The sequence below is a fragment of the Montipora foliosa genome, chromosome 6 (genome assembly GCF_036669935.1).
Source record: "Montipora foliosa isolate CH-2021 chromosome 6, ASM3666993v2, whole genome shotgun sequence".
NCBI lineage: Eukaryota > Metazoa > Cnidaria > Anthozoa > Scleractinia > Acroporidae > Montipora > Montipora foliosa.
Genome location: NC_090874.1, coordinates 7,650,004 through 7,665,003, shown reverse-complemented (window position 1 = coordinate 7,665,003; position 15,000 = coordinate 7,650,004). Strand labels below are relative to the sequence as shown.

Sequence of the window (15,000 nt, the reverse complement as noted above, 5' to 3'; positions counted from 1 at the left end):
GCCACAATTATTGAAGTAAACTCTATGTGATTTTGAGAAAAAAAAGGAATCCGGTGTTTTGATTTCACCGCTTTGAAAGTAAAATCCCCTTGAACCAATAATTATCTTGTAAACGAAAATTCGATTTGTGATAATTTTACTGACAGCTGTAATGTCGTATTTAATTCTAGTGTATCGTAAATCCAAATTCGCTTACTGTCTTGTTTACATTTAGAGGGCAATACACGGAATCGAGACTTGCACTAAAAAGCAAACTTTTTTAATTGTACATTAACCATTGAGCTATTCACTCAAATATATCTTTTTGATTTTCACTTAAAAACCGAAATTGTTATACGATTTGGCAACTCCCTTAGGCCAATGTACTTCCGCGATGTATATATTTCAGTGCTATTTTGGGTTCGATTGTCTCCTTAAAACTGATATTCGTTTTCTAAGAAGGCGATTTTGATTGGTTGTTAAATAGGGTAAAAGTTCTGTCTAAGGTTTGTAAAGGACAATTTCTGTTCGAGATCATTTGGCAGGAAGATCAATGTAGAGTCATTTTGTAAAAAAGAAAATCCGACAGTTTCCCATCGTGTTGGTTGCATAGTTGTTTTCCAGACTCAGCGCTGACATTGATTTGCGTCATTCGCACGTACGCATGACACACGGAAATTAACTCTTTTCTTGAAATCTATGAGTATTCAAAAATATACTTTTTGAACAGTCAACTGAATCAGTTGAAAGCCCACTTACATATTGCGTGGTCAGAGATCACAGAATTTTACTGTGTCGAATTTGAACATTTTGGACAAACGAGACTGTCCTTTGTTCGTCAAATCATAGCTAGTTCAGTCTACGCGAATTCTCTACTTTAGAGAAAACTCGATAAAAGCAACTTACATTAATTGAAGATGGAAGAAGAAAGCTGTCCTTTTATTTGTGTGTCATACCGAAATTCGACAAAAGTACGACGAAAAATTGAGCGGATCTAAGAAATTAACTGAGGCAGTTCTCTTTTGTTACTTGGAAACATTGATCCTTTCTGGAAGGAATGTTTAATAATAAACACTGTCTAGTAGAAAAAGGCTCAAAATTAATAAATCTTGTAGAAGGACTAACCCACGGCAAGTTCATTAAGAATCATCAACAAAAATGAATTTCATTACATTTGAGTTTGGATAAGAAATACGAGAAGTGATGTTATGTTGTTTTTAATGTTGAAAATCACAATTCTTTCGTATTTTCGGGCGAATTTTCAAGGCTCTACGCCGAAAATTCGACAGCAGTGACTTATGGTGGTTATTAAATTTATGTTCGCCAAAATATTGCGCTCTCGATTGGTGTACGAATTGATGGGTTTTTTTACAAGGTATTAAATTGAAAAATAAAAGACAATGTTTTGAATTATAACTTCGATTCATAGAAAAAAAGAACTGAAGATGTCAGAGCGTTCAATATAAACGGTCACAGAAAAGTCATGTTTGTTGCGAGCACAACAAAAGGAAACAACGAATGTCAATATAAAACCTTTATCCTAGAGCTTTATTTTTTTAATACAAACATTGTGTTATTCAGAAAACATAACAGCGAATCGGAGAAAGAGGTTGAAATCTCAAAAGTCAGGTCGGGCGGAATAAACACAAATCCTGTGCCATTCAGTCTGTCAAACAGCCGACATTTCTTTCATTTTTCAATAAAAAAGGGTTAAATGGAGGTTTCTGTGTATTTTTTACTTTCTTGCCATAGTCCATCAGGTTCAATTTCTGCCTTGCCATAAATGGTTGTTTCGCATTACTCAATAACAGAGTCGTCGCAAATGATTTTTAAGACTTTTTTAAAATGCAATTTGCATGACAGAAAAATTAACTGTACAATTTAATGTTCTCGAAAAGAGCCGCATTGGATCGAACAAGCAAAATGTACTGTCCGATTTCACGTCAAGTAATCTTTACGATGATCGACCTGTGACTTCAGTCGCATTTCGCCATTCGAAGAAATAAACAATAAATTTTCTCTGGAGGAAAAACAAATAATTCAGTTTTATACAATATAAAAAAACTATTTTTCAAATGACATTTGGTCGCTAAAACGTTGATTTAGTTTGCCAAAGGTTGTAAATCAACTATTGAGCAAAGTTTCGTCGAAACCTCGCCAAGTTCCTCGGCGCTGTCCTGCATAATGAACTATGTCATGATTTCGCCCTGGTTTGTGCTTTTTGATCTAATTTCTTCTTGCGTTGCTCAGTTTCTTCACGGCAGGTGCACTGGACAATGTGACTTTTTCCTCTCTCGCTGGGCTTTCCCCGCAATCTAAAAAAAACATATGGATTTCTTTCAATCAATGCTCCCCAAAATGATTATTCCAAAGGCCAAACTCTAGCAACGAGAAGACAGACGGAAAGTAAAAGAAAAAAAGAATGCAAAGGGTATAAGGCGAGGAGATTGTAATTTGCATGTAGATCGAAGCACCGGAACTAAGATTGTATGTTAAATTTCCTAAATGGCGGAAATCCCCCTTGTGTTAAATGATTGCGACCGCCTTATATGGAAAATTTCAAAATAATAGAGGCTGAAAAGTTTATGCTGCCTGATACGGCAAACGAATCTTCAAAGCTCAACCTCTCCAGGTCGAATGTCACTATTTGTCCGTTGAACGAACTCTCGCCGGCTCCAAAAATTGTTTTGGCGCGTTTTGCATTCGAGTTAGCAGCGGGCGTTACTGATAAATTCTTAACAATGCAATTTTAACGGACACAATATCCCCTAATCAAGCCATTCTTTCTCTGCCGCTCAACAATATTGCCAGTTGTGACGTCACTCGCTTATCAAGTTAGGATTGTGGACAGAGAACCCACCTCCGGTAGATCAGAAAAAACCACGTTTGTCGATCACTAACACACAGCCGCGGCCCGCGCCGTCCGAACGCCAGCTAGCACACGGTCTTTGCTCTCTCACCAAATGGGGGTTTTCTTTTTAAACTTCCTGAGGGCACTGAAAGGCCCAACTAAAAATCTCGTTCTACGAACGACGCTATTCCTTGTTTATCTACTATTCGGCGCGGCTGTGTTTCAAACAATTGAATCTGGAGCAGAGCATAAGGAAATACACCATTTTGATAAGGTTCAGCAACAAATGAAGGCAAAATATAACATTTCCGACGAAGAAATGAATCATTTATTTGATGAAATTTCAAAAGCTATCGACGATGGGTATTTTGATGTTGGGTATGATCGCTGGAGCTTTGCTGGATCGTTGTTCTTCACTGGGACGGTAGTGACAACGATTGGTGAGTGAAATTGACTCTATTTTCGACCTATTTTTAAAATTATGCAAGAATACACACAACCTTGTTTGCGCAAGGAATACATTTATGTCGTTCTTGGTGCTTTTCCATGCGTGTTTTACGCGGCATTTATTTCATAATACAGGAAAACAGTTAGTTGCACTACGGCTGATTGTCGGGATCGACAATTTGTTTGCGGTGTACCATAAAATGCGGGCGAAGTAGAAGCTCTTATCTTCGCTTTACAGCTATCATCTCCGGTCTATCTTCGTTTACGCGCGTATTTTGGTCATTGTTGTGTGATGCGGAACATTTTGCGCGTAAATTTGGAGCTGCCGATTCACGAAGCCAAAAGTGTTGAGTTTGCACCCCTATTTATTGTTGCGATCGAACGAAATCTTTAACTTTAACCGGTAACTTCATTTAAATGGAATATCTCAAAGCTTAATTCGTTGCTGTCAAACTTTTCTTTTTAACGAAATCGAATCTCACAGTAGTTTGCCTTTTGGTCGACATAAAATGATAATTTCCAAACATCTAACCAAAACACGCATTTTCACAAGTCAAAAGGGCTCTGTCTCGAAAAGTAGTCGATGTCTTTCTTTTTTTGCCGGTTACTCGAAAGAACCTTTGAACGAATGCGCGTTTACTAGAACTGCACATTAATATTCAGTTGACTAAATTTCCTGTTTTGGTCGGATGCGAGCAGTGCATTTGTTGCTTTGGCGAATTTATTAGTTGTAAAAGACAAAAGATTTGAGCCTTCCACGTAGGTTGAGAGCACAAAAACAAAACAGATCTCTAATTTTTCACTCGATGACAGTTGCAGGTAGCTTCTTCGAATTTTTCATTCGCAGCGAAACCCAATGTTCGCAAACTCAAGCTGTGGGTTGCTATATTATGCAAAATACCGATCAAAAGATTATGAACTTAAAGCAGAGAAGACGACAACAAAACAATCGAATCTAAGCGCTTCATTTATTTCTCTCACTATATGAAAACAAAACCTACTTTCGTTAAAAAATCGAAGAAAAATAGTTTTTGAGCCTTTCAGCGTTGATGGAGAATTTTGTATATGCTGCCCAATTAGAAGGGATATCATTAAATGCCTATTTTCGAGCGAGTAAATAAAAGAGTAAGCTTTGCCTATTCAAGGCGCGAATCTGTCATATCTATCGAAACAGAAATTACTGACAAATGAATATTTTATTCTAGACACGAACATGTTGTGTCCTGTAGAGACCACACTAAACTAAAATATGTTACACCCAAAATGTTGGCTTCTAGGATAGCGAAACTTTCCACCAGTGCTAAAGAAACCGCGTATTTATTTTAAAAGCAGATGTAGCATTTTTTCATGATGTAGGAGAGGAGAAAGATCCCATAATCTTCAACAATCAAACCTATACGAGAAACAGAAATTTGTTTGATAGGAAACAAGTTCATTCGGGCAAAACAAATTCTTATGCAGACACGGACAAAACATTGCAGTAAAAGTTATGATGGATATACTATGAATCATGGACTCCCTTCAATTCGTTACCCTTCGAATCAGTAATTTTGTTCTTTTTTCGTTGTGGTGTTGTTTAAAGTTGTCTTATCTTCTCACAATATCTGATTTCGCCTGCGAAAGAGTGAAAAGCGACTTCTTTACGTATATTTAATGGCAAGAAACAATCGACAACGAAGGACAAATTAGGGTTTCGAGAAGTACGTTTGAGGACCAATTTGTTACAAGGTCTTATTCTATTACTTCCGATCAAACAAATCTGGATATTTCAGTCTCTACCAATTTCATGTATGTTCCTGGTTGTGTCCGGCAGTAAAAGAACCGAGCCTCCCTTCAATTTGCGGATTCGCAGATTTTATTTCTAGTTATGAATAGATATAGGCCAAAGCATCGAAGAGCTAGTGATGGATGGATTTGCGGCTTTGGACAAATGAGCTCTGTTTACAATAAACAGAAATGAAAATAGCCAGAAATTACATTCAGTAATGGCGAGACACCTGCCGAGACCTTAAATGTATTTTAACACTTTCAGGGTTTTTGTCAAAAAACACCTGAACACAGCATTTATTCTTTCTTCATATTCCTTTCTCGTGGAAGGAATCCAAGAAAGATACCAACAAAAAAATCAGCGAAATGTTCAGTGTTAAGTGTTACATAATTTTCACGTATGGCTAGTTTTCCGCATTGGTTTGCTTTGTATAAAATACAATGCTAAAGACAAATTCGTGGCCTTATTGTCATCAGAAATCCATAAATAAAGAAAGGGACCTGATGCATTTATCCAAGGCGATAAATTGGAGTTTGGATTACAGGGACAGAAAATGCAAAGAAAATCAGGTACAATGAACTGAATGATGAGCGAGAAAACGATTCTGCTCTTTCTTTCTACGTAAATTTAAAAGAAGAGAAAAAAACGTGGGATGCCTTTCTTCGTTCATATTCGAAAAAAAAAATTTGCATTTAAAGCAGCACTTTTCGAGCGGCCTAAAAGCTGTTAAGATTAACACATTCATTAAGATTAACACGTTCGTTATCACCGAGACTTAGCACACATCTAGTTTTTCTGTTAATCCTCAATGCTTAAATATCGCCATTGAAGACGTAAAATGAAAATATCAGTTATCCAAGACAATTTGGTCATCAAGCCATCCAACAGGCAAAAATCTAATATTCATTCATTCTTTTCTGACTCGCGCAAAATGAACGAATTTGGAATGTAATAAATTTGATATAGTTGAAAGACGCGATTTTTTTTGGTACATTACTTAAGACGAAGGTTTCCCGCGAAAAATAGAATTACCGTTTCCGGCTTATATTTTAATTTGCTTATTTTATTCTTATTTATGGGAAAAGAAGTTTTTTAACTCTAATACTTCTTATCCGGTTGGAATGATATGAGAATTTTGATTTTTCAGGCAATTTGTGTTAGCGTTGCAAACAAATTGATTTCAAATGATTATCTCAGTCCAAAGAATAAAGAAAGCCTTGTGTCTATTTTATATTGTTATCTGTATGTTGTATTAAAGTCTTAGGGAATTAAAGAAAAGCGGCAAATGTAAAAGTTAAATTTGCAGTGAGGTTATATGTTTTCATTAAGAAATGATTTGCTAAAATCACTGATCTACGTATTCTAAAATCGTCTCTTTCCCTTTGGGTTCAGAAGGTCTACACTCTGGCAAAATTCATTTCGATAGTTGACACCAATTGTTTACTTTAAAATTATTTAGTTAGGATGTTGTTTTTGGTTATTAAACTAAACAGATAAGCTACTGTCTCTAGATCACTGTGCTACGTGATAGAACTATTTTACCATGAAAAAAGACAATTTCTCTGCCATTGTCAGCTCTTTCAAAATACCGTAATAGACGCACAATTCAAATCAGCAAACGCAAATTACGTTTTCAAGTGTTGTGGCTCCCCAGAGTAAATACCTTTAGATCTGTGAATTGTTAAGAAACAATTGAAAGCAATATTCGCATACCCTTTAGGTAATAAGTAAAAGTTCTATACGCTATTTTCTGATTAAGCATTGAAATTGTCCACCTACGTATCGTTGTCGATATCAAAAGTGCATTTTAAAAGCCCTCATCGTTTTAGTTTCGTTTGATTTGACCCACAATTACGATCCTCTCTCGGTCTTTTCCAGAAGTTGCCCTTTCTCGTCTTTATCTAAGTGAACTAAACAATATAGTTGGCTTTTGTTGACCGGATACGTTCTAAATTGGACAATTTTGATGGAAGCATGGAGGCTAAGCAATTTATAGTTTCGAGGAAAAAAATATGTTCGAGAATTGTCCAGTTTTGGTCCGTTAAGTAAAGCTAAGAGGCTTTCTTTTAACAGCAAGCTAAGCTTGACAATCATTCGGAAATTAAGGTCTTGCGATAACAACCCGCCAAATTTCTCGGGTGATAGTTGGGTTAGACGTGTTTGTCACCAATTGCTATTATCTTTCTTATTTTGTGTTTCGGACTTATCTCTTTTCGTCTAGGCTTTCTGTCGAATATTGCATATATTACTTCTTTTTACCTTTAAGATTATAACATTCACCACATTAACCTATGCTAGGCATTTCCATTAAAACTAAGGGCGTAAATTATAGCTCACGGGTACGGTGTAGTTTCCATTTTCTGTTTTTCCGTTTCGCGCGGAGTGTTTCTTTTAAACCTCCAGACTTTCCGATTATACTCCTTGTCCTGCTTAAATTCTACATGTTAAGGCTTTTCCCTTCCCTTTTTGCCTTTTGTCCTTTTTTGTTTTTTGGAGTCTTAGAAACTACAAAATGTAAATGCCGAGTTACAGCGGAAGATTGGAAACACGTTATGCTTGCCCATAAAGCTCAGCTTTTCTATTAATTTCTTTTTGGATTTGTGTTATTAAGAAACAGTTAACAGCCTAATGAAGTGATAATCACACACATATCAGCTTGAAACCGTTCCGGCTCTTAGTGGCATTTTTATGAGGATTAATCTTTTTACAATCAATTTACGACGTCAGTGAAGACGCTTGACTTCTCCCATGCGGATCAACTTTCATTTGAACGAACAATTCTCTTTTAGGGAGTTTCAATTTGTTTGTTAAAGAGGGTTTATTTCAGAGCCTTTTATTTATAAACCAAGCTATACAAACTTGCCAACTCTTTTTCTATTACTTCAAATATGCTGCCATTTCAGTCTTTGCTGTTCTTTGAAAGACACATTTAACCTAAACATACAAGTTTTGTTAAAAATTGTTTGGAACAAGATATATTTGACAGAAATCAAGATTGATTAAGAACCTTCGTTGATTAACAGCATCAGGTACTTTTTTTTGTGCGTCATGCAGAGAAAAATCTCTTAAGCCTGGTTTTCGCTAGCGACTCAAGCAAAAGCATAAGGATCAAAATTTTTCCTTTTGTCTTTGTGCTTGTGCTTATATGCTTGCATTCGCTTGCGACGTGTGAAATTTGCTACGTCTGGCCAATTAAAGCATTTGTTCCAGATTCCCCACGTCTGAGCATTTGAACAAAATGGCGGATGCAGTGGTTGATTTTGATGCTAATGTCGACGTTCGTTTTCACTAGCATAAGCTGCTTATCCTTGCGTTTGTGCTTGCGTCCCTAGTGAAAACCAGGCTTTACTTAGGTTAGATCACCGGATTAGATCACCGTTGCTCTACCGACTGAGCTACAAGGCCAAAAGGGAGAAGGTCGTGAGAATTTCGGGACTATAATCGGCTCAGCAGAAGCTAAGTACAAACTGTAAATGAGTGCTGTCCTCAACACTCAACACAACACTCATTTACAGTTTGCTCTTTTCCTTGATGTCTTAAGGGCTCAAAACCTATTCCATTCAATGGGGCGCTTAGCAACGATGACGACCACGGCCACAGGGACTTTATCTTTAAATATATCAGCGAACAGGAAGGTAGCTCGAACGCACTTCATAATCTCCGAGGCTCAGTTAGTCTAAAAATATTATTTTCCATTATTGTATTAATTTCGCGATTACCCCAATAAATATTGTGTATCCACATTCCCGGAATAAAATTGATATGATCGGTGTGGATTTTTGTCCAGAAAATTGACAAGTTATCGTCGGGTGGTCGTGTCCACCCCCTGAGAACCTAAAATTTTGTCATGATTTTCTGTAACTGGATGGGTACGAACGGTTTTAAAGTGAAAAAAAAAAACAAAACAGAAAATGAATGGTTGATTGTTATTTGCTTACCTTGTCGTCAAAACCTAAATTTGGTGATTTCACGTTGTTGTTTTGTGGAGTTCGGCTATGTTATGCTACCTGCATGTGCAGCATGAATTTTTCCTTGTTAACCAATCATTGTCGTTGTCGTAGCAGTCGTCTTTGCTTAAACTGCGTGGTAGGGAGCTTAAGAAACCAGGAGGGATACGGCCACGGCCACGGCCACGGCCACGGCCAATAGTATTACTGCTTTTTTTCGATGAAGTAGCAGTCGTTGTTTCCGTAAAGGACAAAGGTAACGTTATCAAAATATAACCTAGCGCTATCGCAAGTACCTCGCGATAATTTCGTCTTGTTCACGTTGTACAATACGGGCGAACTATCCTGTAACTGGATGTGTACGACCGGTTTTAAAGTAAAAGTAGAAAACGAATGGTTCATTGTTATAATTGTGTGATCACGATGTCGTGCAAAGAAATGCATTGAAGTGCGTGCCGCACGTGCAGAACAATTATTTTTCCTGTGTCGTTGCCGTTGCTATCGCCTTTGCATTAGTCCCTGGGCAAAGGCTTCGGCATTTGCTTGAATATCCTTTCGATTTTGTTGAAACGATTTTCAATTATGTTGACTGCTTGGGGTAGACAAAAGGTTTCAACACAACATCAATATCGATTTAACTTCGACTCAACATGTTTCAACATGCACGATTGAAAGAAGGGGCATACGGTTTCAACATATCGCTGTTGAACAAAATCGCACTCTGGTCAGAGTTTTTCTCTGTCCTTATGTGGGCTCATTTCCATTAGTAGGGCTAACGCTCACATGGTTCATATGGGGTACAAAACTAGCACTTCACATTACACTCTAATCAGTTAAGTCTGTTGAAATATAAATGCTACACTGCCAACGTTTGTAAAAATGTAACCCTTCCTTGTACTTGTACATGCTCATTGCCGTGAATTTAACATCTTCAATTCCCACGGCCTACTCCCGTCTGACCTTGTAGCTCAGTCGGCAGAGCAGCGGTGATGTAACTCGAAGGTCGTGGGTTCAATTCCCACCCTGGTCAGAGTTTTTCTCTGTCCTTGTGTGGGCCCATTTCCATTAGTAGGGCTAACGGTCACATGGTCCATAGCACTTCACATTACACTCTAATCAGTTAAGTCTGGAAATATAAGTGCTACACGGCCAACGTTTGTAACAACGTAACAAAAACACGAAGACGCACTATAAAAGACCTGGTGCCTTGGGCACATGCAAATGATTTATCAATCAACCGTGGACGCAACCGAGCTCTGTGATAATTTGAGCAATAAAACATCCCTTATGGCAATGCACCCGTAATATATCATAAAATATTATCAGCCGTTCTTTTTTTAATCCCGAGTCCCTTTTTCTCGCGCTAGAAATATCTTTTAGGGCTCCGTCTCTGTGTCGCTGTTTGTTGATCCCCATCTTGGATAATTAATTAGTCTCGAACAAAGGTTAATTTTAATTCACGACACACGCTTAACCCCATTGAGACCCTCAAGTATGATAGACACAGAAGAGTTTATAATCGTAAAAATTATATCTGTACTTTCATCATGAGCTCCACCGTGGTCATCATTTTCATTTGTTGTTCGTGATCAGCAAAGTTAAATTAGGGCTTACAATAGCAACGTTCATGTTAAAAAAAAAAAAGAGCTAAACCAGTACTAATGCGTTTTAATTTATATTTAAATCAGAGAAAAGATAAAATTGTCCTTTACAAGTACTTGAAAGACGAACGCAAGGCATTGATGAACAAGGAAATGTATTCGTCGTTGGTTTATGTTTGACAATGTAGCACTTGTTTTTTAATTCAAAATCAGTTTATCTTGGGGAAAAATTCTTGGCGATAAGAAATTTTCCTGAAAAAAAAATTAAGCTTTTGACTCTCAGAAACGATTAGAATTGTCAGCCATGATAGTTACCATGTCGAAAGCTTTAATCCTGCGTGTACCACAGAAACATGGCGCCGATTTGTTGTTCACATATTTTTTTTTTTCAAATTTAGTAATTCGAAAATTTTGAATCTAGTCATTAACAATATGATAACTAAAACCCATTTGTTGAAATAATGCACATCGTGTCATTAAGGAAAAAAACTCTTAAATTTAGTTTAACAATCGCAGAACATTTAGGACTATGCTAAAGCGGCTGAAATCCATTTAACTAAAAAGAAACCTAAGTGTAATGAACAAAAAGGGAGAAAGCGCATCACACCTTAGTAAAAAAGCTTTAGGATTTATGCAAAATTAAAGGTAGTTGTCTGCATGGTCGTTAAGAAACACTTGGTTTTCCTCTTTTTCTAAGACTTCGTGTCCTTAGTAGCTAAGGTGATAGACTTTTTTTATCCCAAAAAATATTTTATTAAATTGCTGGACTTAAAAGAATCATTTCTGGGCAAATAACGGATGTTTATCAGCGTTAAATAGAAAGCAGATTACTTACACGAATTTCCTACACTGTTTGAAAGTCAGACAAGAACCAGGTTCAGGCCTTAAGTAGAGGCGTTGTCATCCATTAAACGCAAAGTATAAATGCTACCTCTTTTAGTCTAATTACACTTCAAAACAAAGTTACCATTTAACTCTGTTCAAAATAACTACAACTGGGAAGCAGTTTCAGCTGACAGTATTCTTCAGATCGAAAACACTAAGAAATTTTATAGCACACGCAAACCTCCTCGAAGCCATGGAGTTCCACTTTTAATTACTTTTAATAGCTATTATTAATATTATTATTATTATGGCAACATGGGTAAGGAAATATCACGGTAACCCATGTGTTCGAGAAAATTCGGTTTTGGTCACACGACCGTACGCCCACCCCTCCTTCTATGCCAACGTGACGATATCACGGGCTCACGTGACGATATCACGTGACGATATCACGGGCTCAAGTTTAGTGCTCATCGAGGTCAGCTTCTTTTTTAAAGTTGACCGCTGACCAGATACTAGGTTTCGATTAGATCGCAGGCTCAAGCAGCCAGGTTACTAATTATAAGAATAAATAACCCGGGAGCTCCGCTTTTAGGCTTGGCTAATTCTATATATTATTATTATTATTATAATTATTATTATGGTCGTCATATTATCATTGCAGTCGACGAAGGAGAACGATTTCTAAGCTTATTCGTTGTCGTGAGAATTTACAGTAATCTGAAATCATGAATTTTCATACCATTTGATTCGTCGTGCAATTTTCAGTAGAAGTTCCTGAGACCGTACTGCGTCCAATCCTAGAGTAATACTGCTGCTAAATTTGGGTGGCAGTTAGGACTTAGAACGTAAAAACACTCTTATCTATAGAGTGTTATTTATTTTCTGTTTTAATATATTCACAATTTCTTAGGTTACGGGAAAATGGCTCCTGTGACGATCTGGGGACGAATATTCTGTATATTTTACGCCATATTTGGAATCCCTATCACCGGCTTGATGCTAAAATCTATCGGTGAGAGAATCACTGAAACCACAGCAAACTTTTGGAAATTTGTAGATGAAAAAATCTTTAAACGAGAACCTCGGAAGATATACCTGAAAACTGTAGCTTGCATATTCCTCATGGTAACTGGAATGATATTGCTGCTTGCCGCCATAGGCAATAGTTACGAGGGGTGGACATTCTTTGAAGGAGTTTATTTTGCGTTCATCACACTTAGCACCATTGGTTTTGGTGACTACGTTCCACAACATCCTTCCAACAGCGAAAAAGACCACCCAGGCTACGTCATTGCTTTCACCGTTCTAACATTCGTCTACTTCACCTTTGGCCTTGCGGTCGTGTCCAGTGCTTTACTAGCGATCAGTCGGTTATTTGAGGACGAGCCACCCTGGGGCTTCATTTCGTTGATGGGTGGAGAGGCTGAAGACGATGAGCATGAAAATCTTTTACTCGATAAGAAGAAACCACAGGATAAAGCCAAAATGGAGGAGAGCAGTGGTCCTTGATGCTCAGCTTTGTGTTAGAAGATTTATCAATGTTAATTTGCGGCGATTAATTACAAATTCTGTAAGTTTATGATGAACTCAATGTCGTCGGGGGATAGGTATATTATTTTCGGGATACTTTTTGTGGTGCAATCAGTAATAAATAAAAAATCAAGATGAAGCTTGAAATTCGCGGTTAGCGGGACTCCTTTGTGCCTTCTGCTGGAGCTTAACTTAGTCTTCCTCAAGATCATTCCTCCCGACGAGACATGTTGGAAGGGAGGACATTGTCTTGTTTGTGTTTCACGAGGGAAACAATGAAAGATTATAAGGACAGTGTAGAAAACCAGTGATTGACGGCAAGCCTTCGATATTGCAATGTCATTTCAAGGCTAAGAAATCTATTACTTTTGGCCCAGAAAAGATGGAGCAGTGTCTCTTGAATGAAATGCGTCCAGTGGATCTGTTGTCAGACCTGACTTTTTGAGCCAGCAAGAAATGGAAAAAAGAAGATGGTAGACAATCGCAACGCGATTCTCCTGGCCTAAGAAAAGACGGACATGCTTTTAGGTAGGAAAAATTAAGCATGTATTGGTGCTTTAAATACTTAAGGGATGCGAGACTTGCCTGTACTATTTCAGAGAGTATTACCAGTCGGCCCATCCAACCTCGTCTTTAAGAGCTTTTGCAAACATTTTCGGGGATGGTTGAATAGGTTACGTGATACTCCTCCCAACAAAGTGTTAAAAAAAGACTTCTGCTAATGAAAGAGCTTGTTTCAAACAGAGGAAGATGCTAAAAACAGCGATTATTAACTTGAATCAAGCGATATATTTATTTTTGTAATGATAAATTAAGATTAATGCTTGTTTAAATCAGTTAACTAAATTCCAGATTAATTTTAGTTTTTTACTGCATGAAGTTGACGAACCCTCATACACGGGAATGAGTATTTTGTCAGCAAATGGGATTATACACTGACTGGAACGCCAGAGAACAGCTATCTTGTAAAGCTAAGTACCTGTACTTTGAGCTTGGTCAGCGCACATTGTTCTTGAAAAGCTCAGTTTTGGGACACTCACATGCCCGTAATATAGTCACGGTCATTTGCACACTCTCTATTAAGAGCGGTATTCAAATGGGCCATTTCCGAGTTCATGCTGCCTCCTCTTCAAAGCAAGTCTAAGTGCAAAGTTTTTGTGATGGTAATTAGTTCTACTTTGCATAGGAATGAAAACTAATTTTCATAAGAAAAGCTTCGCACTTAGACTCGCTTTGAAGAAGAGGCAGACTTGAACTCGGAAATGGCCTATTGTTTAGCCTCAGTCAATCGCCAGTTTGTTTAATAGTGTAACTAGCGGGAATCGAACCGCTGTTGTGGAGTAAGGAAAAGAATTAGCGCACGAGATTCCAGTGTACTTTCCGGCGATTCGAGGCATTCTCGTGGAATCGTACATCTAGCTGCAAAATATCCCACAGTTCAGTAGTTTTCCAATTTAATACTTTGCAGTAACTGTTCCCTTGATGCCTCCTGAAACTTGGTTGGATTCTAAGATATCCTTCCAAAACTTTCAAATCAGAATGGTGGACTGGACCTCAAATGATACGGTCGTCCATCTTATTGAACACTTTCTCTTAGCTGTACAGAGTCATACTTCTATCTTCTGCATGCATGAGGTGGACTGTGTATTGAATTCAGTCCTCATTAATGACTTAGAAATATTAATATATACCTGCCATTTATTATTCGATTGATTGTTTATTTCTAATGGTCGCTGACCACCGCTCACACTTACAAATCCCAAATCCTTGCCCGTGTCCTCTACTTTACCAAACCAATCATGGTGAATGATGAGCCGAGACGTTTCATTTCTTCACGCGAAACAAAAGGGCGTTGTAACCCGAGCATCCGGTATGATACATTGTGAAATTAATTTTTCTCTTTATTCTATGAATATTGGTGGATACGTTAGTACAACGAACCTCGGCTCAACCTCGTTTTATTCCTTTTCTCAAAATAAGGGAACGAGCCTTACCATTCTTTCGATGAATTATTACGAAGGATAGGGATGTCACAACTATTAGTAGTTG

At 37.6% G+C, this 15,000-nt stretch overlaps 1 protein-coding gene across 1 annotated transcript; it reads left to right on the top strand.

The window, feature by feature from the left end:
* Positions 1–2,831: 2,831 nt before the first annotated feature.
* Positions 2,832–13,727, top strand: LOC138006562 (two pore potassium channel protein sup-9-like). Its single transcript, XM_068852972.1, has 2 exons — positions 2,832–3,270; positions 12,332–13,727. Exons 1-2 carry the CDS (start codon positions 2,943–2,945, stop codon positions 12,928–12,930), a joined length of 927 nt encoding a protein of 308 aa, XP_068709073.1. The 5' UTR covers positions 2,832–2,942; the 3' UTR covers positions 12,931–13,727.
* Positions 13,728–15,000: the final 1,273 nt, after the last annotated feature.